The sequence below is a fragment of the Meles meles genome, chromosome 5, assembly GCF_922984935.1.
Source record: "Meles meles chromosome 5, mMelMel3.1 paternal haplotype, whole genome shotgun sequence".
Lineage (NCBI taxonomy): Eukaryota > Metazoa > Chordata > Mammalia > Carnivora > Mustelidae > Meles > Meles meles.
This window is the reverse complement of record NC_060070.1, coordinates 101424552-101449067: the sequence shown is the minus strand read 5'-3', so window position 1 is coordinate 101449067 and position 24516 is coordinate 101424552. Positions and strand designations below refer to the sequence as shown.

Here is a 24516-nt window from a genome sequence, read left to right as displayed (position 1 = left end):
TGCTTAAAATCATAACAGGAGTAGGACTTGCACAAAGTATAAAGTGAAAATTGACCATTTCAAATAAAAAGGCCACTTGTTATTGTCCAAGGAGAGTGTATCCAGTTCGGATTACTTCAGAAGATTAGAAGTATCCTTAGAGACCTGGAGTGGTGTGAAGCCTGGCCCCTATGTGAGTTCTTGGGCCTCTGGTCTGCCTGCTGTTCACCCAGAGGCCCCAAAACTCAGCATTCCCATCATCTCAGACAGCTGCAGTGTAGACGTGTGCCATCATGAGCATCTCTATGCTCTTGTGCTTCTTGCACATAAAGCTCTGATGTGCTTATTTTTATAACTCTCTAAAATGAAAATCGAATGCCAGAGTCAGATTTCTCCATGCTGAATGTGTTTACATAACCATAATTTTTTTTTCCTAATTTCCCTGACTTACATAGGTGGTATAAAGTGTGTGGTCTTCCAAACAAGCATAGGCCAGTAAGTTTCCTTACAGAGGGTCACATTTCATTAAAAAAGACCTTTCAACTTTTTTTTACCCATGTATCTGCTCTTCTATCTTAATTACAAATGTTTTTAAAGAGAACCATAAAGCTTTAGAACTTACAGAGCATGGCTTTAAAATTGTATCTGTGCAGTTGGGGTACTGATTGCCGTTTCTGGTTCAATATTAAACCAGTGTGCCCTGCGGGGGATAGCACAGTCACTTCTCTCCAAAGGGATAGTCTTTCCCTTGAAACACCATTCAAATAAATGTGTTCTAGCCTTTTTACTTGTAGATAGAATTTTCCATCCAAGTTTACACTTTGTCATGGGTTTAGGATGAAGTTTTCTTGATTGCACATCCAAGACCCTACTTTGAATACTCAACTTAAAAAATTATTAGCGTGAGGGGCGCCTGGGTGGCTCAGTGGAGCACCTGGGTGGCTCAGTGGAGCACTTGGGTGGCTCAGTGGAGCACTTGGGTGGCTCAGTGGGTTAAAGCCTCTGCTTTTGGCTCAGGTCATGATCCCAGGGTCCTGGGATCGAACCCCACATGGGGCTTTCTGCTCAGTGGGGAGCCTGCTTCCCCCTCTCTCTCTGCCTGCCTCTCTGCCTACTTGTGATCTCTCTCTCTCTATATCAAATAAATAAATAAAAATCTTTTAAAAAAATCCGGCTCTCTGCTCCCGGGGATCCTGCTTCCTCCTCTCTCTCTCTGCCTGTCAAATAAATAAATAAAATCTTTTTTAAAAAAGTTATTAGCGTGAATCACATAAAGTGTGTGGGAAATGAGATGAATTCCACACATCACCTCAGAAAACACCCCGCTTTGTGTCTCTCAAGTGGAAAACTAGAAACTGCTTGTTAAAGCAGAAAATGTTTGAGTTTTTTAAGGTTAATGGAAGACTTAACTGTACAAAACAGAAGTCACATAAGCAAACTCAAATGCTTGACTCTTGGGGAGTTTTTTTAAGAATCATTTAAGTTCACGCACGCCGTAATAGGTTTTTCCAGGAACCTCTAAGAAAACCGGGTGGCTTCAAGAATGGGTTCTAGGTAAATTTTAGACATTTAGGTTTCTAACATCTATTTTTCATACTTCCTCTTTTTTCCCCTCTGTTTCCTAGTGACAGTGCTTCTCCTTTTATGAGATACTTTAAAAGGACACCAGAAGCCAAAACTGTTCATACTTTAAGGCATAAAGATTCTTTTACTCCCCCCACCCCAAGCCATTAACCACAGTCATATCCTGTCTGATTTGGAGATAGATACATTAGCTCTCAAGTGCTGAGGCCAGTTACTGAATATATCTAGAATCACTGTTGTAACTTTGGAATTCCAGGTGCAGATTTTCTTAAGCATACTTTTTTCCAGGATTTGCCTGTGAATTGTCTAGTATATACTAGGTCATCTAAGAGAAGCCAATCTGTCCCAGCAGAGAAGTTTGTAAATACTTGGCTTACTGTCTCCCATTTCCTCACTTGCCATTTTATCCTTAGCCTTGCACAAGCTGATTTCTGAGTTCCCACCTCTTTGCAGAAACTTCCCTTGTTTTGGTGAAGAGTGACCTAATTGCCGACACTTCTTAATCATTTATTTTAACCTTTGGTACTCTTACTCCTTGAGGTCTAGGACACAGCTCTTCTCTATGTTGTATTAACTTGTAATGGCTGGTTAATTGCCAGTACACTCCAATTAAAATATAGCATTGAATCATTAACAGAAATTAGAGCAAGTTATCTAAACAGTTTTCTGTAGTTAGTTACCACACTGACATGAATATAATTCTCCAGGTAGACGGCAAGTCTCCTAACACAAGTTCTTTGTTAAAAAAGCAAAATTGAGACCTGGCTAAAACTATGGGAAATAACAGGTTGGGCTTACAATAATAAACATATTCACTTTGCTGCTCCTTCAAGGATCAAGCCCTTACCTTATTTCCTGCACCAACACTAAATTCAAAATACCATTATTAAATAACCACAGAAGACAGGAAAACTGTGACCCCATTTGTAGTTAATATAGATATGCTAACACAAGCAGGATTTGTGTTCCTAGTCCCTTCCACTGCTCCCCACCCCAAGGCAGGCAGGACTTTTTTGGTTTCTTTTGGGTAATTGTTTCTAGAACATTTTGTACTAATGACCAGTAGGATTTTTTTTTTCTGCCTGAGTCTGAAATGCTCTACTTATCCCTCTTGTGCAGGCTTCCTGGGTGATCTTGCCCATCGTCAGAAAATTATCTGAGCCTACTCCCTAAATACTTCTCCAACTCAGATGGGCATCAGTCCTGGACACCCAGCCACTTAAATAAAGGGCTGCTTTATGTGCTTCTTTCCTTCATATGCCCATCGTGTCTTGGTGCCTCTGTTCACTGGCTGTTCCAGGACACCCAAGCCAAAGCCTAAGTCATACCTTCAATCTCTATACCCTACCCTCTGACCCCCAGCAGCTGCTGCTTGGACTCTGGTGTGCCTCCTACAGCCTCCTGGGTTACATCCTTGTCAGCTGCAGTATTTTAACTGCTCTCCCTTCCTCCAGTCTCACTCTGCCCCAGGCTAGTCCTTATACTTGCCACCAGTGAGCTTGGGAATCCATCATGAGCATCTCTATGCTCTTGTGCCAAAATTTCTCTAGCCCTTGAGCTCACTTAAGTGCCTGGGATGCTGGCGAAGGAAACAAGCCAGCAGAAAAGGGGATGCCTTTCAGAACTTGACATTTACCCAGTGTCTTCCTTTCTGTTCCTGCCAGTTTAATCTTATTTAACTTAGGAAATGGTTATTTATATCGGGAACGTGATCAAATACCCTTGTTGGGCAGAGTTCATCCAAGGCAAGATGTAAACAAAACTGCTGTGTTAATAACTGTTGTTAGCCGTGGAGTGACCACTGCACACCATGCCCACTGTCTTCCTCGGCCATCCCCCTTCTCAGACTCAACTCCTCGGGGAAGATGTTGTTTCGTCATTGTTAATAACTTGTAATTCTTAAACAGGTAACGTTCCAAGCCTGCAGCATATCGGAGGCCAGATACCTTTATGATCAGTTGGCCACAATCTGTCCAATTGTTGTAAGTAGAAACGACATCTTATTTAAAGACTTCCTTGTAGAGAGACTGCTTGTGCAACATTTGCTTACTCTGCCATTTAAGTCCAGTTCAGACTTTATTCAGAAATGGACATAAATAGTATGCCTTTAGAGCTAATGGACTAAGACTCCCAGCTGTAGGAGTTTACTATCACTGGCAAGACACCTGTGTGTTAGCGTCAAGTTTGAGTGTAGCCGTTTCCCCTCTCCCATCCTTCACATTCAGTGTGACAGAGGGGGTGATTTAAATGAATCCCATTCAAGGATTTGAGTCCCTTCTGGTGTCTTTTGCTATGAAAATGCAGGCACAAAGGAGTAGAACTCCATAGGGTTCACCTCAACGGATTCCTCTGGACCAGAGATAACCGCATGGGGCTTTTCTCAGCATGTAAGTGACACTTTGAACCTGCAGGTGCTGACTCTTGTTTGTTTTTAGATGGCTTTGAGCGCAGCATCCCCTTTTTACCGAGGCTATGTGTCAGACATTGATTGTCGCTGGGGAGTGATTTCTGCATCTGTGGATGATAGAACACGGGAGGAGAGAGGACTGGAGGTAGGAGTGATTTTCCTTAATAGTCTTCTTAAAAAGTCAAGCAGGTAAAATGGGGTTATTGTAACTATTTAACAATGTTGAAGTCTCCCTTAAATTGTTATCTTGAATGGGCTAGTCACATGTGGGAAGAAATTCACAGGTTTGAACTTGTTTTTGATGTCATACATGTTTGTTTTGGGGTAAGTATATGGGAAACATGATTTGGTTGGATAAGATGATCTCATCACGTGCTGAAATCTGTATTTGTTTCATTCTCTTCTGAAACTTACTGGTGCTTTTTTTCCTACGTTTTCAAACTAAGTGGTGAAAGGCTCTTGTTACCAAAAGGCTTTTTGGCACTACATGAGTGCTTTGTATATAAGCTTTCTGCTGTGGAATCTGTGGTCGAAGATTATTTTGCCCCATGTAAAGGGTTAGGTATGCCTAATAAGGGGAAGTTAATGCCTCTTGTTTGCATGTTGAACTGTGACCGTGCACCTCTCCAACGTGGAGTGTGCATCAAGACCACCTATGGAGATCTTTATAAATAGACAACCAGGCTCATTTTAGATCTAATGAACAAGGATCTCCAGAACCGGGACCTGGACAGGGTTTTAAATGAGCCCTTCCAAGTGCCTCTGACATTCCCAGCCAGGGCTGCACTGCTGCTCAGGTCTTTGTGTGAGTGCTCATGAGCTGCTGAACATGTTGCCTGAGTAGAAGAAAACTTTAAAGGAGAAATGGTTTTAATAACTTTTATGCTAATAGTTTTGCTTTCAAGCTTGGCATATATTTTGCTAGCTTAGTAAGAATGAAGGCAATCTGCTTTTTAAAAAAAAAAGTATACTTAAATCCTATCAGAGAACAGCTACTACAGTTACTTCCAAATTTCATAATTTTCCCTAATAATTTCTCAGGATTAACTTCTTTTCAGGATCTTAAGTTTGGATAGTTGTATATAATTATTACATATAAAACATAAAAGCATTTAAATAGAACTATTTGGGGCATTCATTTGTATTTTTTTCAATTTTAGCCACTGAAGAACAATAACTATAGGATCAGTAAGTCCCGATATGATTCAATAGACAGCTACTTATCTGAGTGCGGGGAGAAATACAATGACATCGACTTGACGATAGACAAAGAAATCTACGAGCAGCTGCTGCAGGAAGGTGAGCAGCCCCTCCTTTTCTCTGGATTGGATTGTATACCTTTAGTTCTTCAGAGCTATTGAGAACTTTTTGCTGATTTCTGGTCTGGTTTCTATTTTTATTGTGAAGTCTCTTAACTTTTCTTACGAGACTGCTTGTTTCTGAAGTTTCAAGTTCCAAATACTTGTGACATCATCCTGACTTTTTGCAAAGGAACTTACTTGGGAGGTCTGTATCTAGGTCCACACCAGTGCCCCACCAGCAGATAAACCTGTGACACTTCCTCAGGGGCTGTAGCGTAAAACCCTGGGGGACCTGTGGATACTGAACAAACCAGCCATTTCCTAAGCTTCTAGATGCCCTGTCTTCAAACTTGCTGAACTGTCCTGTCTTCTTACTGGACTTAGACACAGTGGAGCCTGAGGCTTTGACGGGAGTCTGGTGTGACCTCTCTTGACAGGCATTGATCATCTCCTGGCCCAGCATGTTGCTCATCTCTTCATTAGAGACCCACTGACTCTGTTTGAAGAGAAAATACACTTGGATGATGCCAATGAATCTGACCATTTTGAGGTATCTCCTCTGTTTTAAATGCATTTCACTTCACTAACAGAGGCCATTTTCTGTACCTGCAAGTGGTTAGTAATAGGAGAAATCTCTGATGCCTTTCATTGTCTAGTGCAGTAAAGAATTAAGACATTTAGAGTGGTTTAAAGTACCCTTATTTTATGATTCTGATTAGTTGTATCTCTGATTCTGCATTTTTTCACTATTTTCTCTTGCTCGCAGAAAGGTGAAAAATTCACATATGCTGCAATAAAAAAAATAGGATCAGATATTTCTCTGCTACCAACCTATCACCCAACTTTTGTTAAACATTTGTTTTCCCAGCAAGTCACACACCAAGGAAATCTTAAATTGTACCTTTTTGTATTTTTAATTAAAGAGTATCTGGTATCAACAGTGCATAATCTTCCTTTATTAAACATCAAACCATCTTAATATTTTCCTGGACATGTGGAAAGTTGGTTTTCTGCTTTTTTATTATAGAATATTCAGTCTACAAATTGGCAGACAATGAGATTTAAGCCCCCTCCTCCAAACTCAGATATTGGATGGAGAGTAGAATTCCGACCCATGGAGGTAAGATGTGTGTCAGCAAGAAGTGATTCAGTGATGCCCGTCCTCTGCCCCTTATCCTTCTAACACTCTTCTCAGAGGCTCTTCAAATTCAAATCATATGTGTGCATGGTAAAAGCAGCTCCAAAAGCTAAGGATTGATTTCTGAGACTAGACTGTGGAGAGAGGACTTCCCAGGCCTTCTTGAAGTAGGAGCTGGCTTGGGAATGACATGATCTGAGGAGGGTCCTGTCGGGGAAGAGCTTGTTTGTGTGGTTGGTCTGTAACTTCTCTGGGCTCTTGCTTGTCCAGGTTCAGTTAACAGACTTTGAGAACTCTGCATATGTGGTGTTTGTGGTGCTGCTTACCAGAGTGATCCTTTCATACAAACTGGATTTTCTCATTCCACTATCAAAGGTAAGAATGTGTTTCAGTATAGCAATGGGTTTGGGTATCTGTAGATTATCTGTTGCTCATTTATGTGTAATACTTATTTTAGATCTGACCTGATGGAGAATTTTCACCATTTAGAATAAAATGCTTCTCCTCCACCCTATTCTTTTTCCTCTTAAACCAAAGCTTGTGCTATAGATTTTAGTACTGCATTAGTAGAGATTCCTGGAAAACAAAGTGCTAACAGTAGTTTCTTAGCCTGTTTGAAAGAGATTTAGGGCTGCTTTTGAATAACTACTTTATAGAGGCTTTCAATTCAGGTTGATGGCTGGAGGGAATCCACAGATTGATTTCATCCTCCCCCAAATGCCGTTTTGGTGACCGTATTAAAAGAAAAGAGGAGTGGAGCAAATGTAATTGCAGGGGATGTAGGGAAGGGTCACCTCAGTGGAGCCAAACTGGAGATGTTTCTGGAGAAGGTAGATTAGACTTTCAGAAAAACAACTAATAGTTCATCCACTCCAATCCAGTAACAACCAGAAAAGAAACTCTCTGGAAGCAGTTTCCCAGAGGAGCCCTGGAACAATTGCAGACTGTGAGGCAGCAACTAACTAACTGGAGACCTTTGGTTCCGGGCCTAGTGGGTCTCTGGGCACGGCAAGTGGCTGGGAAAGGTTGCTGGGCTGAGTGAGGGGTCTGCTGAGGATTTAGTGTCAAAGAAGGGAGAGGTAGAGCAGCCTGACAGAGCAAGCACAGAGAAATGCCTTGTTCAGCATCCACCCTTCCTCACTCCCTACCATCTCTCTGAGAGGGATCGCCAGCCTGTACCTGTCCCACCCGCACACCCTGAGGGAAGTCTGGCTGTCAGCTTGTCTCTGCCTGTTCTTTTTTTTTTTTTTTTAAAGATTTTATTTATTTATTTGACAGAGAGAGATCACAAGTAGGCAGAGACGTAATCAGAGAGAGTGAGAGGGAAGCAGGCTCCCCGCTGAGCAGAGAGCCCGATGCGGGACTCGATCCCAGGACCCCGAGATCATGACCCGAGCCGAAGGCAGCGGCTTAAACCACTGAGCCACCCAGGCGCCCCGTCTCTGCCTGTTCTTAACACCCTGACCAAAAGTAACCCATAGGGAGAAAAAAAAAAAAAGTAACCCGTAGGATTCTGTGGACCATTTACCCATATGGGTGTACGTGCTAGTGGGATCAGGCCCTATAAGGGAGCGTCCCGGGAAGTTCCCCATCTAAGCCTTTGTTAACAGATTTGAATAGATGTCTGAAAGCCAGCAGAAAGTGGGTAAACTTTTAATAGCCTTTTTTTTTTTTTTTTTTAAATATTTTTTATTTATTTGACAGAGAGAAATCACAACTAGGCAGAGAGGCAGGCAGAGAGAGAGGAGGAAGCAGGCTCTCAGCGGAGCAGAGAGCCCGATGTGGGGCTCGATCCCAGGACCCTGGGATCATGACCTGAGCCGAAGGCAGAGGCTTTAACCCACTGAGCCACCCAGGCGCCCCAACTTTTAATAGCCTTAAGGGAAGGGCCCAGCTGGGCTTACAGAATGCATTCCCCTCGGTGAAATATAGTTAATTCAAGCAACTGGAAAGAACTAAAGAATTTCTAGTTAGTGCCCTTGGAAAATATTCTATGGGAAGGTCACAAAATAAACAAGCGCAATGAACAGGAGAGCATTTGGAGAAGACTTCTTAGGAAAAGCTACTTTTTTTTTTTTTTTTTAAGATTTTATTTGACAGAGATCACAAGTAGGCAGAGAGGCAGGTAGAGAGGGGGTGGGGAAGCAGGCTCCCTGCTGAGCAGAGAACCCAATGCAGGGCTTGATCCCAGGACACTGGGATCATGACCTAGGCAGAGGCTTTAACCTACTGAGCCACCCAGGAGCCCCAAAGCTATACTTTTAAAACTATTTTTACCAGTAGAGCTGATGTTATTATTAAAGATCCAAGTTAATAATTTAGAGACCAAATTGAGATTTATCTCAGCAGGATGAGAAAGAAATGGGAAATCATGGAAAAACTAGCAGAGAATTCCTCTGGAAAATTCGATGTTTATAATCACTTAAAAGAGAATGGTCTTTATAAAAAATGAGATCTGGTAATCTGAGAAATAGAATTTTCCCAGAGTGAGAGTCCATTAAGGATGAGACAGAAATACTGAAAGAACCCAAATCTAGGAATTTCTGAATCCTAAAGAGAAAAATCAACCATCTGAATTGGAGAAAAAATTCAGATAGCTCCAAGAGGGAAAAAAATTAATTGATACCCCTCCTCATCTCCAACATTAAATACTATGAGCTGGAGAAAAGTCTACAGAATCTGGAAGGGTAAAGAGAACAGAATTTCTTCCCAAACTTGAAATTCCAGGTGATCCTATCAAAATTTAATAGATTATGTCAGAACTCTTACTTACCAGGGGGATACTTGAAGGAGATTTATGGTACAGTATAGAAATAAGAGATTTTACTTCTAACCCGCTAGGTAAAAGGAGTGGGAGAAAAACAAAGAGAACCTTTCCAAGTGCCACAAAAGGTTGGGGTGGGGTAAAGGAGTGGTATGATGATATAGCCCAGAGAATGTAAAATGGTGAAAATAAGATGAAAACAAATTTGAACAGACTAAACTATCCTGTTAAAAAGCTAAAACAGATGATCCAGAAGAGCAACATAATGGTGTAGAAGTTTGCTTCCCTAAAACAAGGACAACTATGGAAAAACAACTGGATAATGACCTTTTGAAGAGATAGCAGAAATGACCAACTGTAACAGAAGTGTGAGAATAAAATATTAAACAGAGAAAGCAGTTTTCTGTATTCTTCCAGGATAGCAGACCTGTGATTTTTGTTTTGTACCTTAAAATGTAGCAGACCTTTCTCAGAAGCAGAAGCAAATTAAAGGCACTCTAGTGTGGTGGCTCTGATGGGGCTGCATGGTGAGCAGTAAATTCATAAATCACCTGCATTCCTTACAGGCTTTTTAACCTGAACAAGGTACTTAGCATCCCAGTGCCTCGGTTTGCATGTGTAGAATTGGGGATAATTGGGCTGTTGTAAGAACATGTGGGATTCATGGAGGTAAGTCACTTAAGAGTGCCTTGCCTGTACGCAGTACCTGACGGGCCATATAACCGAAGGAGGAGAAAGGTTGTTGGGGAATTAAAAGGCACAGTTTATTAGCTGGGTTATATGGTTCTTATCACAAGTCTCCTACCACAGCACATGTTTTTCCAAGTGCCTGAAGAAGATTTAACAAAAATTAAGGAAAATCTTCACCCCACAAGAATAAACACCATACAAGATGCATTCCCACTAAAATTCAACAAAAAGATATTCAAGAGGAATTTAACTGAAGTTGGAAGTTTAAAATTGCTTTCCTCATAGGTTTGTTTTTTTTTTTTTTTTATTAAAGATTTTATTTATTTATTTGACAGACAGAGATCACAGGTAGGCAGAGAGGCAGACAGAGAGAGAGGAAGGGAAGCAGGCTCCCTGCTGAGCAGAGAGCCCCATGCGGGGCTCGATCCCAGAACCCTGGGATCATGACCTGAGCTGAAGGCAGAGGCTTTAACCCACTGAGCCACCCAGGCGCCCCTCCTCATAGGTTTTAAGTGAACTCAAAACTAGTATGCTGGTAAAGCTAGTCTCTAAAGGGAAAACCATAGCTTTAAGTACTTCAGAGATTTAAAGTAAACCTTAGCTAGCAGTCAAACTGAGAATCTAAAATGCAGTAGTAAAGTATATTTCTAAAGAGAAACTTATTAAAGCAAAAGTTAAAACAATGATCTTTATGAACTTTTGTCAAGAGTAAGAAAAAAATACTAGAAATGAAAACCTGTCCATAACCATGATGGAATTTTAGGCTGTTATTTGGATATGTTCTTAGAAGTGTCTAGATTATTCAGGGAGGTCATGTGTCTTTCAAAAAACAAAAACAAAACAAAACAAAAAAACCCCAAAACCCATAACAGTAGAATTTAAGTATGGGAGAGAAGCTCAGTAATTAAACACTTGGCACCATCCATCCTAGTTCAACATGACCCTTTATCTTATAGAGGTTAAGATTCTCCTAAGATTTCATTATGGGAAATAAAAAGTGTTAAAAGGTCTACTTTAAGGGTCTTAAAAAGTCATTGAGAAATTACAATCAAGAGGAGTGTTTTATACATGGAGACAAATGAAAATAAACACACAATGCTCCAAATTGGGAGACAGAGTAAAAAAAATAGTTTAAAGAGGGAAATTTGCAGTAATACAAACCTATCACAAGAAACAAAAATTCCAATGAGCCTTATGCCTAAAGGGACTAGAGAAAGGAGAACAAACCCCAAAGTTAGTAGGAGGAAGGTAATTCAGCTCAGAATAGAAATAAGTGAAACAGACACTAAAAAAATTAGGAAAGATCAATGAAATTGAAATATCTTTAGATTCCTCAAGTAAAAATGGACACAAGTAAAATCAGAATGATAGGGAAGTGTAACAGTTGACACCACAGAAATACAAAAGATTATGAGACTACTAAAGTTATATGCCAACAAATTGGACAAACAAGAAATGGATAAATTCCTAGAAATAGAATCTTCCAAAACTGAATCCAGAAGAAATAGAAAATCTGAACAGACCAAATACTAGTAATGAAGAGGAATTGATAATTCAAAAACTCAAAAGTCCAGGACCATATGGATTTACAGGTGAATTCTACCAAACATCTAAAGAACAGTTAATATCTATTTCCCTTATACCTTTGCAAAAAAAAAAAAAAGGAAAAGGAGCTTCCAAATATATTCTCTGAGGCCAGCATTACCCTATTACCAAAACCAGATGAAGATTGTATAGTTGAATATCTTTCATGAACATAGATGCAAAATCCTTAACAAGATATTAGCAAACCATATTCAGCAACACATTAAAAAGATCATTCCCCATGATCAAGTGAGATTTATTCTGAGAATGTCAGGATGGTTCAGTATTTGTAAGTCTCAGTCAGTGTGGTACACCAGATTAACAGAGTGAAGGAGAAAATTCATTTGAGCGGATGCACCAAAAAAAACATTGGCAAAATTCAACATCCGTTCATGATTACTCCCACCACAGTGGGTTTAGAGGGAACATTCTTCAACTTAATAAAGGCCATATATGAAAAACCCACAGCTAACATCATACTCAATGGTGAAAAACAGAGCTTTTCCTCTAAGATCAAGAACAATACAAGGATATCCACTCTTACCAGGTTTGTTCAACATGGTCCTGAAAGTTGTCTTAGTCGCAGCAATCTGACAAGAAAAGAAATAAAAAGCATCCAAATTAGTAAGGAATAAGTAAGACTCATTATTTGCAGATGACATATGATACAGAAAATTCTAAAAACTGCACCAAAAAAAAAAAAAAAACTATTTGAGGTAATAAGTGAATTCAGTAAAGCTGCAGGATGTAAAATTGACAGAACTCTGTTGCATTTACATATATATAGTAAAGCAGAAAGAAAACAATTTTATATACAATTAAGCCACAAAGAATAAAATACCTAGGAATAAACTTTACCAAGCAGTGAAAACCTCTACTCTGAAAACTATAAAACATGGATGGAAGAAATTGAAAATGACACTAAAAAATGGAAAGATATACCATGCTTATGGATTGGAAGAATATTGTTAAAATGCCCCCACTACTTAAAGCGACCTGCAGATTCAGCACAATGCCTATCAAAATACCAAGAGTATTTTTCATATAACTAGAACAATCCTAAAATTTGTTGGGAACAACAACAACCACCTCCCCCAAGTAGCCAAAGCAATCTTGAGAAAGAACAAAGCTAGAGGTTTCACAATCCCAGATTTCAAGGTCTACTACAAAGCTATTGTAATTAAAACAGTAAAGTACTGGGGCGCCTGGGTGGCTCAGTGGTTTAAGCCGCTGCCTTCGGCTCAGGTCATGATCTCAGGGTCCTGGGATCGAGCCCCGCATCGGGCTCTCTGCTCCGCAGGGAGCCTGCTTCCCTCTCACTCTCTCTGCCTGCCTCTCTGTCTACTTGTGATCTCTCTCTGTCAAATAAATAAATAAAATCTTTAAAAAAAAAAAAAAACAGTAAAGTACTGACCCAGAAATAGACACATAGATCAATGGAACAGAATAGCCCAAAAGTAAGCCTACTCTTATGTGGTCAGCCTGGGACAAAGGAGGCAAGAATATACAATGGGGAAAAGTCTCTTCAATAAATGGTACTGGGAAAACTGGACAGCTACATGCAAAAAAAATGAGACTGGTAATTTAGTAATTCTACTACTGGGTAATTACCCAGAGAAAATGAAAACATTAATTCAAAAAGATATACACCCCTCTTATATTTATCGCAGCATTTTTTACAATAGCCAAGACATAGGAAGCAATCCAAGTGTCCCATTAATACATGAATGAGAAAAAAGATGTGGTTCTATATATATTGGAATAGTACTCAGCCATAAAGAAGAATGAGATCTTGCTATTTGTGACAGTATGGATGGACCTAAAGAGTATTATTCTAAGTCAGAGAAAGACAAATTCCTCGTGATTCCTTCTATGTAGAATCTAAAAAAAGCAAAATAAAAGCAGAATCAGACCAAACTGATGGTTGCGGGGAAACGGGGATGGGGGAGTGAGCAAAACGGGGAAGGGCAACAGATTGTATAGGCTTCCGGATATCAATGACTAAGTCCTAGGGAGGAAAGAGAAAGCATGAAGGGAATATAGTCCGTGGTACTGCAGTAGTGTTGTATGGTGACGGATGGGGGCTATACTTGTCGCAAGCACAGCATAATGGATACAGTTGTTGAATTACTGTTTTGTACGTGGGAAACTAACATAACATTGTGTGTCAACAAAGCTTTGATATAAAGTAAAGATACAGATAGCTGGGACCCACGATCGCAGGCTCTGATTTAACTGGTCTGGTGTGTGGCCTGGGCATGCCACATGATCCAGCAGTCTTACTGCTGAGTATGTATTTTTTCCTTTTTTTTTTCCTTTTTTTCTTTTTTAAGTAGGCTCCCTGGCCACCATAGAGCCCAATGTGGGGCTTGAACTCCTCACAACCCTGAGATCAAGAGCTGAGCCGAGATCCAGAGTCGGATGCTTAACCAACTGAGCCACCCAGGTGCTCCTGGGTATATATTTTTTAAAAAAATATTTTGGGCTCGTGTTTAGTTGATGTGCTAGAACTACCTGATGGACCCTCTGTTCTTGGAGAGCTAAGCTTATTCCGGATCTGACAACCTGTCGACTCTTCTCCTCTGCTCACCACAGTGAGGCAGCAAATCCCCAGTGGCAGGGAGGGCACAGCCCTGAAGCAGACGTTCTCTCTGGGTTCTCTGCCTCTGGTTACCCTGGCATCTTGGATGAGTCACTGTGCTGTGTGGGGAGAACCGATCCCTTGCCCTCCACGGATTTCTTAGTAGGCTCAGTCACAAAGGTGCTTTGGAGTGCAGGCAGCCTGTATGAATAAAAGTTTTTGTTGTGTTTTTTAATAGTAAACTTAGAATTCCCCTGTTATTAAAAAGCACATGCTGACCTGTGGTTGGAGGACACGGGCCCCACATAAGTGAAAAGTCTGTTCTTCCAGCAGAAAACGTTGAAGGGGAAAGTAGAATTCTTATGGGGTGAGTCTTAATCGCAGAAGCAAGGGAGGTAGCCCAACTTCTATGTTGGATCGAGAATGTTCTGACGTAGCTATGATTATTTTTCTCCCTTAGGTTGATGAAAACATGAAAGTTGCACAGAAACGAGATGCTGTCTTGCAGGGAATGTTTTATTTCAGGAAAGATATTTGCAAAGGTATTACATTCTCTTAGATTCCTAGGGGTCACTTACTTGAGGCTCCAGCAGGCTGCTGAAGCGCCTGTGTCCTGTCCTCCGACAGGTGGCAACACTGTGGTGGACGGCTACGGCAAGGCCAAGAACAGCACGGAGCAGGCGCTCGAGGAGTATGCCCTGATGAGCATAGACACCATCATCAATGGGAAGGTAGGGACCTTGCTCTGCTCACCTCACTGCCTGTGCCCGTGGCCGGAGCACTAATGATGGGTCCTGCTTTTCACAGGAAGGTGTGTTTCCCGGGCTGATCCCGATTCTGAACTCTTACCTTGAAAACATGGAAGTGGATGTGGACACCAGATGCAGCATTCTGAACTATCTAAAGCTAATTAAGAAGAGAGCATCTGGTATGGCATCTTTTGCTTTTCTTTCTTGTTTTAAGTCTTAACGTAGGCAGAACCTTACAGCCTTACAATCTTAGTTTCTTGAGTAGTAGTCTGCTCGAGTACACTGTGTTTTATCAGTGCATTCTTTCTCACATTTGATGTCTCTACAGTACGATACACCTTATAATCATTGACTGATTAGGGGTCCTTTTTCTCTTACTGGTTCATAAAGCAGTGATGAATCTTTAAATAGCATCTTAGGGGCGCCTGGGTGGCTCACTGGGTTGAAACCTCTGCCTTCAGCTTGGGCCATGATCTCAGGGTCCTGGGATCGAGCCCTGCATCGGGCTCTCTGCTCAGCAGGGGGCCTGCTTCCTCCTCTCTCTCTGCCTGCCTCTCTGCATACTTGTGATCTCTCTATCAAATAAATAAATTTTTTTAAATCTTTAAAAAAATAAATAGCATCTTAGACAATGAACTAGATTGCCTGTTAGTCATTTAGGACCAGTTGTGGTACATCATCACGGGCTCGCTCTTTAGGGCTAAGTTACTCTAGGTTCCAGGAGCAATGGCTAGAACTTCTGGTTCTTCAGCCTGCTTCCATCCAGTAAGCACCCCAGAACCCCTGTGTTTTGGTTCGTTTTGAGATCACATGATGGCGCCTAGCAAGGGCCTGGCACAAGGGAGTGGTCAGCTATAAGAGTAATGGCATCAATGTTTCCCTTGAGGTTTTCATGAACCTTCTGGAGTCACAAAAGAATACCTCCAAACGGTGTGTCTGCCGGTTCCTCCTTTCCTTCACTCTACTTACTATTGCTTGTTTTCTCCACCTTTTTGATGGAAGATGGGAACTTCAGACCCTATAGTTCTGGACTCAGATGCAATCTTTGACCAAATGGGAAGACCCATGCTCTAGTACACACGTTAGCTCCCGATGTTGAATTTCTTCCCCGTTTTGTTGAAGGATAATTGACCCACATCACAGTATAAGTGTAAGGCCTACAGCGTGGTGGGTTTTTGTGATTTACATATATTGTGAAGCGATGACCACAGTCAGCCCAGTTAAGATCCTCTTGTTATATAGAAGAGAAAGAAAAACTTCTCCTTGTGGGACCTACTCTCTGGCCAACTTCCATGTAACACTTCAGTGTTAGCTGTAGTCCTTGTGTACGTGACATCTTTAGTAGCTCCCTGTGTCTGAAGTGCCGGCCGCATCCCTGTGTGGGTAACATCGAACCTTGGCTGTGAAGTTCTAGTTGCCTGCCTGCAACCTAGACTTCTTCCCCGGGAGGAATTCTTCCAACACCCTGGCAAACATTTTCCCCAGCCTCTGCCATGTGGGTACACCAGAGGGCCCTACTGATTATTCTTCAGGATTGTGTTTGTGCTGGTCACTAAATGTCACCTTACTTTAAAACAACCTTCTGTTAACTTATATTGTCTTAATTCTCCCCCCACCCCAGGAGAACTAATGACAGTTGCCAGGTGGATGAGAGAGTTTATCGCCAACCATCCCGACTACAAGCAAGACAGTGTCATAACTGACGAAATGAACTACAGCCTTATTTTAAAGTGTAACCAGATTGCAAATGAATTATGTGAATGCCCAGAGTTACTTGGACCAGCATTTAGGAAAGTTAAATATAGTGGAAGTAAAACTGACTCTTCCACCTAGACCTTCTGCAGAGGGAGAAAACCATTACTGTTTTACTGAAGAACTAACGGCAGTACTCCTCAGCCCCTTTGTGTGGGATGAAGACCAAATTCTAGAATGGCACTGTCTGGGGCCAGTCGGCCAGAGATGGATTTAGAGGCTTTCCTTCAGTAGGTATAGAGTTTATACAGTGTACATGTACATAGTAAAGTATTTTTATGATTAACAAGGTATTTTAATAACATTGTAAAGTTATTGTGAACTAGCTTGTACATTTTTCAGTTCTTACTCTGGAAGACCTATGGTCCGAGCACTTTTGTAGATGTAACGTACTCACTGTACTCTACCTGCATTCCAGAGCTCAAGATGTTTACTGTAAATTCTGGGTGTGTTTTTTTTTTTTTTTAAGACTTTACCTGGGACCTGATTCACTGAAATGTATCCCTTTACTTTAAAAAAGTTGGTCATGTTCATTTTCTTTGAGTCCTCCCCAGTGTTGTGTACTCTAAAATCACTTATTGAATCCCTTGAAATGCTTCAAGAGTAACCTTGGGTTTCTGGCATCCTGTCTCCGTTTCTTTTGTAATTGGAATAGCTAACGGCTTGGTCACCCTGCCTCAAGCTTTCCCCTCTAAATAAAATGCATTGAACTGAAAGCTGTTATTAAAGGTATTTCTTTGTTTAAATTTGCTGATTTAGGCATTATGTTTAAAGAGAAGTCTGTAGGAAGAAAGACTGTTCCTTTGAGTTCACCTGTAGTGATTAGCGGGGTGATTGTTTCTCTTCCTGTACAAACCAAGAGTAATGTCAGAAATAGCACCAGCCCTTCTGCTGTGGCCCCTGTTCGTTCTGATCGCTGCTATATATATACTTTTCAAATCAAATGCAGTTGCTTAAGTCTTTGTTTTGTTATTTTCTCTAGTTTCCCGTAAATATACTGACTTTCTCCTAAAGACCATTCTAGATTTTACCTGGGGAATATTCCACATAGTGCTTACCTTCTCTGTGAAAACCATGAATGAATCATGATGTGCACTAAGTTCTGTGAATCAGGACCCTACATGTTTAATTGTAAATTAAGTTTACATAATTGTTAGTGCTTTCTGTTAAAGGTTTTTTTTTTCCCCAATTAGTTAGGTCCTAACTGCTTCTGAAATAACTATGTATAGTAGATTATGCAAACTTTTACAGGCATAAATATTTAAACTGTAATGCTAATTTTAACAAACTGCAATAAAGCTGCTTCAGCTAAGCCTGTTTGTGTATAAATACTAGGCTTTGTGTGATGTTTCATACATGTATTTTGGAAGATTAAAGAATGCCTGTTTTTCATTTGCAGTTTGCTTGTGTAAATCAAGTTGTAAAAAGGCAGATGAACTAAAATGTTTGTGGTATGAGGAAATAAAAGAATGGAATTAGCATTCTGACAGCTCTTGGATGTGTGAGTTCCACAGCTAAATGGAGGGTGATGGGGATTGTTGTAGTTAGCCCAGATCCTCCTTGATATTTTTTTTGAGAGCACAAGGAGGGGGAAGTGGGAAAGGGAGAAGCAGGCTCCCCGCCGAGCAGGAAGCCCGACACAGGACTTGATCCCAGGACCCTGGGATCATGAGCCAAGCAGATGCCTAACCCACTGAGCCACCCGGGCACCCCAATAACATTATTTCTTCATTGCAATCCTCAGATATTTTTAGAAAGAAACCTGGTCTCCAAACAGGTGCCTCATCTTCCTTAGGAGCTGTCCACCCCACTGGGCGGGGAGAAACCTGCTTGGATGGATGAAAGGAACCCTGGAAGGGAATGTTTCTTTGACTCTAGACTGCTGCAGTGCTGAGTCGGTGGGTGCAGGGGCGGTGCTGTGTACACTCAGCTCGAGATGCAGGACTGAGTCAGCCAGCCTAGCCAAGAGCTCTTGCCAACCCATGTCTTTGGATCAGCATCCCTTTCCTCCCTGCCCAGCCCCTTGTAACATAAGGTAAGGGTCAGTCCACTTTTCTCAGCTCAGACTTCTTTATCTGAATGATCTTAGGGCAGGACTTGTCAAACTAATCTGTATCCAGATCTGCTAGGATCTTAGTGAAGAACATATTCTGGTTCAGGGGGCCTGGGTTTGGGTCTGCATTCTCCACTTTTAGGAAGCTCCCAGGAGATGCCGAGGCTGATGCTCTGCAGGCCACTTTGAGTAACGAGGACTTAGATCATGCTCTGTACCTGTTAGAGGCAAGGCAATTTATGTCTCAATGACACTTCAGTTCTAATGTATTGTAGCCAGATCCTCCTCTGCCTGAAAACCAGACTACTGCCTTTCCTGAGCTTTACCACTTGAGCACAACAGAGAATTCAGGGTTTTAGGAACAGAACTGTAAGCACTGAGAAGAGCAAAAAGGGCCTTCTCCCTGGTGGAAACAGTTGCAGCTGAACCCAAACTCTCAGACACTCACTTAAAATACAACCGACTGTCACTTAACCCAAAGGTTAATTTTACTACACGTCAGATCTGGATGAGTAAGAGGTCAGTTTCTGGTCCCAGAATGCCTCTGCCCCTGCTGTCTGGCTCACCCCTGAGGCTGTGTGAGCCTTTCTGTTCAAAATGGAGAAAGCCTTGCCTTGACCACTTCTTTCTAAACCACCACCTACGCAAACGTGAGCCACGAAATGTGTAGAAATCCAGGATGTGGTGTGGGCTTAGATAAGGGGCCCTTTCAAAGCTATAAATAGCCTACTTAATTGCAAGGTTTTTTATAGGTGCTTCTGGGGTAAGCTTTTCATTTATTTTAAGACTTCCATGAGTATAAGCTGCTCTCTTCCATTATGATTTTGTACAAATGTTTAACACTCTTTGTAAACATTTCTGAACCTACAGTCCAAGAGATATTTGGAGAAGCGTGAATTAAAAGGGGAGCTGATGAGGTCTGAGTTGGAAAGGCAGAGACCTGGGTAGGCGACCTTGGCTGGGAGAAATACACCCTTTGGACTATTCATGTTTTTGTTGTAAGTGGAAGCTGAAACTAGCTGGATAATGCCTAAAGCTCCCTCCACTCTTAACGTTCTATGATACGAAACATTATAAAACCGAGTGTGGAAGATGGATTACGAAAGGGCAATGATGTATCCAGCTCCGTTCTGATTGCAAACTATATGACAAAGCTGTAGTTATCCAAACGGTATGGTATTGGCATAAAAACAGATTAATGGAACAGACTAGCCCAGGAATACCCTCACATATGGTTAATTTATGACCAAAGAGCCAAGAATACACAACGGGGAAAGGACAGTCTCTTCAGTAAATGATATTGGGAATAATGGACAGCCACATACAAAAGTGGGAAACTAGACTACTATTTTGTGCTAGATACAACAAGTAACTCGAATTAAAGACGAGACAGTTTCTGGTCAAAGCCAGCATGGTGATGGAAGACCCTGCACTCACCTCCTCCAGGAGCACACCAAATCAACACCTCTTTATAGAGCAATTCCTCCCTGAAGGCTCACTGAGCAGCGGCACCACAAAAGCTAGGGAGGCCCTATGGAGAACAACAAGAGTGACAGAGACACAGTAACAAAGGAACCCCCACCCCTGATGCTGTGAACTGTGGTGGGGACGGACAGTACTGAGAGACAGGGTCGTCTTCCCTAGGGAAGAAAAGTCATAGTCTGAAAAGGGAACTAGAATATAAACGAATCAGCCATAGAATCCTGCCAAATGGCAGGGGAGCTGCTGGAATTCTCTCTCTGGGTGAGTGAGGCTGGTGAGTAGCGCAGTTTACCCCTCCACCTTGAGAGTGTGGACAGGAGCAGGGTTCCAGGTGCCCGAGCTGGCCTACTGCCTCAGTGAGCCCTGGGACCCTAGCCCCCAGCAGCCCTGGATGTTCTGGGGCACAGAAAAAAAAGCTGCAGTTTATAAAAGGAACTGCAAATAGGAAGGCTGCAGACCTAGAAACTGCCAAATGCTGGGCGGTGGGGGTGGCGGGGAGGGGGCTGCTGGAACTCTCTCTGAGTTGGAGGGGCTGGTGAGCACCATGGTTTATATTCCCCTTCTGCCTCCGTAGCATGGATGGGAGCAGACCAGGCGACCTCGCCAGTCCACCACCTCAGAGCCCCAACCCCTAGCCCATACTAGATCCAGCCCTTCCACCAAAGTGGCCCCCAGGGTGGCACACACTAGGACACTACCAGAGAACACAGCGCTAGCCATCTCACCAAGGTGACGCGGGTACAAAGCATCCTAAAACATTCCAGGTCTGCACCACCTCAGCTCCCCATAACTTGCCAGTGCACCTAACCTGCACTCACTTTGCCTCCAGCCACCCTACCAGGGCACCCCCTGTGTGGAGTGCTCTGGGATCTCTCCAGCCTATGCCCTGCCTGGGCTCCAGCCACCCACCAAGATGCCTCCTGAGAGGAACTCCTGGAGATAACCCAGCTTGCACCCACTTCAGCATCCTGTTGGGGACACTCTGTACAGAGAGCCCTGAAACTGCCCAGCCTGTGCCCACACCAGTCCTGGCCACACCACCAACATAGAATGTCCTGGGACCCCCTACTCATATGCCAGCCACCATTCCCACCATCCACACCTCCAGCCAGCCAATCACCAAGCACACACAACTACATAGGAGACAACCATGCACAAGACCATTCCTTCAAGTTTAGAAGTAGCTATTCTACCTAATTCAAAGAAACACAAGAAGTCAAGCAAAATGAGACAGGAATATGCTCCAAATAAAGAACAAGACAAAAGTCTCAGAAAAAGAAGTAAATTAAACGTAACCAATCTAGTTGATAAGTTCAAAGTAATCATAAAGATGCTTGCTAGACTGAAGGGAAGAGTGGATGAGTTCAGAATGTCAATAAGAGATAGAAAGTATTTTTAAAAAGAATCAGAACTTGGGGGCACCTGAGTGGCTCAGTGGGTTAAAGCCTCTGCCTTCGACTCAGGTCATGATCCCAGGATCCTGGGATCGAGCCCCACATCGGGCTCTCTACTCAGCGGGGAGCCTGCTTTCCCACCCTTCTCTCTCTCTGCCTGCCTCTCTGCCTACTTGTGATCTCTGTCAATAAATAAATAAAATCTTTAAAAAAAAATCAGAACTGAAGAAAGAATACCATAACTGAAATAAAAATATACTACAAGGAGCCAGTACAAAGCATACAGAAGAATGGATCAACAAACTGGAAGACGAGAGTAGTAGAAAGCACCCATAATGAACACCAAAAAGAAAAAAATTTTTAAATGAAGACAGGTTAAGGATCTCTTGAACATCAAACACAAACATTCGCATTACAGGGGCCCAAGAAAGAGGAGAGAGGAAGAAAAGGGACAGAAACTTTATTTAAAGAAATAATAGCTCGGGAATTCCTTAATCTGGGGAAGAAAATAGTCATCCAGGCTGAGGAGGCATAGAGAGTTCCAAACAAGATGAACCCAACAGGTCCACTCTACAGTATGTAATAATTAAAATGTCAGTGATTAAGGATAAAGAGAAAATTTAAAAAGCAACGAGAGAAAAGCAACTGGTTATATATATAAGGGAGTGCCATAGAGCTACCAACTGAATTTTTAGCAGAAACTTTGGAGTACAGAAAGGAGTAGTACAATATATTTAAAGTGCTAAAGGAGGGCACCTGGGTGGCTCAGCGGGTTAAGCCGCTGCCTTCGGCTTAGGTCATGATCTCAGGGTCCTGGGATCGAGTCCCGCATCGGGCTCTCTGCTCAGCAGGGAGCCTGCTTTCCTCTCACTCTCTCTGCCTGCCTCTCTGCCTACTTGTGAGCTCGCTCTGTCAAATAAATAAATAAATCTTTAAAAAAAAAATAAAGTGCTAAAGGAAAAGAATCTAGAACCAAGAATACTCCACCTGACAAGGTTACTCTTCAGAATTGAAGGAGATGGTAAAGAGTTTCCCAGGCCCCCCAAAAAATAAAAAGTAAAAGTTTTAAAAGTTTCATCACTATGAAACAAGCCTTACAAGAAATATTAAAGGGACTTCTTTAAGTGAAAAAGAAAAAGATTAGATTAGAAGAAAATTAGGAAAGAAAAAATTCATGAGTAAAAGCAAATATACACCTAAGACTAATCACTTATAAACATAGAATGAAGGTTAAAAGACAAAGTACTGAAATCGGTTATATCTAAAAATTAAGGGAATTTTAAAAAGATGTTAAAATAAGACAACATACATAAAACATGGAAGAGGGGGAGTAAAATTTTAGTGATTTTAAAATGTTTTTGAACTTAAGTGACAACATAGACTGCTATATTCTTAGGATGTTCTATATGAATTTCATGCTAACCACAAATCAAAAACCTAAACAGACAAAAAAATTTTTTAAAGAATAAAAGCATAACACTAAAGGAACTCCTGAATCACAAGAGTGAAAGAAGTAGGAAGGAACAGAGAAGAACTCCAAAAATAACCAGAAACAATGAACAAAATGGCAATAAATATGTACCTATCAGTAATTACTTTAAATACCCTAAATGCTCCAATCAAAAGACATGGTATGAATAAATATATAAAAAAATTAAATCTCACTTATATGCTGCCTCAAGAGATTCACTTCAGACCTAAAGACAAATGCAACTGAAAGTGAAGGGATGGAAAAGATATTCCACGTAAATGGAAGAGAAAAAACAAAACAAAACAGTAGCAATACTTAGACAAAATAGATTTTAAAACTAATAATTGTAACAAGATACAATAAAGAGCATTATATAGTGATAAAGAGATTGATCAGAGAAGAGGATAAAACAATTATAAATATCTATGCACCCAACATGGGAGCATCTAAAAACAGAAACCAAATATTAACAGACACAAAGGGAGAAATTGACAGTAGTACTATAATAGTAGGAGACTTTAACATCCCACTTACATCAGTGAAGAGATCGTCCATCTAGAAAATAAAGGAAACAAAGTTTTAAAAAAAATCACAGTAGGCCAGAAGGACTTAACATATATACAGAATATTCCACCCAAAAATAACAGCTTATACATTCTTTTCAAGTGTACATGGAATATTCTCCAGAAGAGATCCCATCGTAGGTCACAAAACAAGTATATTTAAGGAGATTAAAATCATATCAAGCATCTTTTCATGGCACAATGATATGAAACTAGAAACAAAAGAAAAAAGCTGGAGAAAAAATACAAACATGTAGAGCCTAAATAACATGTACTAAAAAAGTTAACCAAGAAATCAAAGAGGAAATATAAAAGATCATGAAGACAAAGGAAAGTGAGCACCCAACAGTCCAAACATCTTTAGAATCCAGTGAAAGCAGTTCTAAGAGGAAATTTATAGAGATAGGTACACCTTGAGAAACAAGAAAAACCTCAAGCAATCTAAACTTACACACAAAGGAACAAGAACAAAGCCCAATGTTAGTAGAAGGAAGGAAATAATAAGAGAGTGAAAATAAATGACATAGAGACTTTCAAAAGAAATAGAAAAGATTGCTGAGACAAAGGTCTACTTCTTTGAAAAGATAAACAAAATTGATAAATCTTTAGCTGACTCACTGAGAAAAAAACAGGGAGGATTCATATAAATAAAAACAGAAATTAAAGAGAAATAACAATTGATACCATAGAAATATAAAGGATTATAAGAGAATGCTCAAAATATTATATGCCACCAAATTGGACAACCAAAAAGAAATGGATACATTCCTAGAAATTTTTAATCTTCTAAAGCTGAATCAGGAAGAAATAGAAAATCTAAACAAACCAATTACTAATAACAAAATTGAACTGGTAATCAAAAAACTCCCAACAAACAAAAGTCCAGGACCAGACGGTTTTACAGGTGAATTCTACCAAACATTTGAAAAAGAGTTAACACCTATTCTTCTCAAGCTGTTTAAAAAAAGAAGAGGAAGGAAAACTTCTAAATACATTCTATAGGCCAGCATTGCCCTGATATAAA

The 24516-nt window shown here is 41.0% G+C and overlaps 1 protein-coding gene across 1 annotated transcript in view; it reads left to right on the top strand.

Annotated features, from left to right (window-relative positions):
• The window catches only part of GCLC (glutamate-cysteine ligase catalytic subunit), a 47977-nt gene extending 29962 nt beyond the window's left edge, over positions 1 to 18015 (top strand). Inside the window, exons 7-16 of the mRNA XM_046004725.1 lie at positions 3471 to 3545; positions 3999 to 4115; positions 5131 to 5269; positions 5709 to 5821; positions 6299 to 6391; positions 6680 to 6784; positions 14489 to 14570; positions 14656 to 14759; positions 14836 to 14956; positions 16399 to 18015. Of these exons, the coding sequence (XP_045860681.1) occupies positions 3471 to 3545; positions 3999 to 4115; positions 5131 to 5269; positions 5709 to 5821; positions 6299 to 6391; positions 6680 to 6784; positions 14489 to 14570; positions 14656 to 14759; positions 14836 to 14956; positions 16399 to 16610 (1161 nt within the window). The 3' untranslated portion in view covers positions 16611 to 18015. The remainder of the gene's footprint in view (positions 1 to 3470; positions 3546 to 3998; positions 4116 to 5130; positions 5270 to 5708; positions 5822 to 6298; positions 6392 to 6679; positions 6785 to 14488; positions 14571 to 14655; positions 14760 to 14835; positions 14957 to 16398) is intronic.
• Positions 18016 to 24516: the final 6501 nt, after the last annotated feature.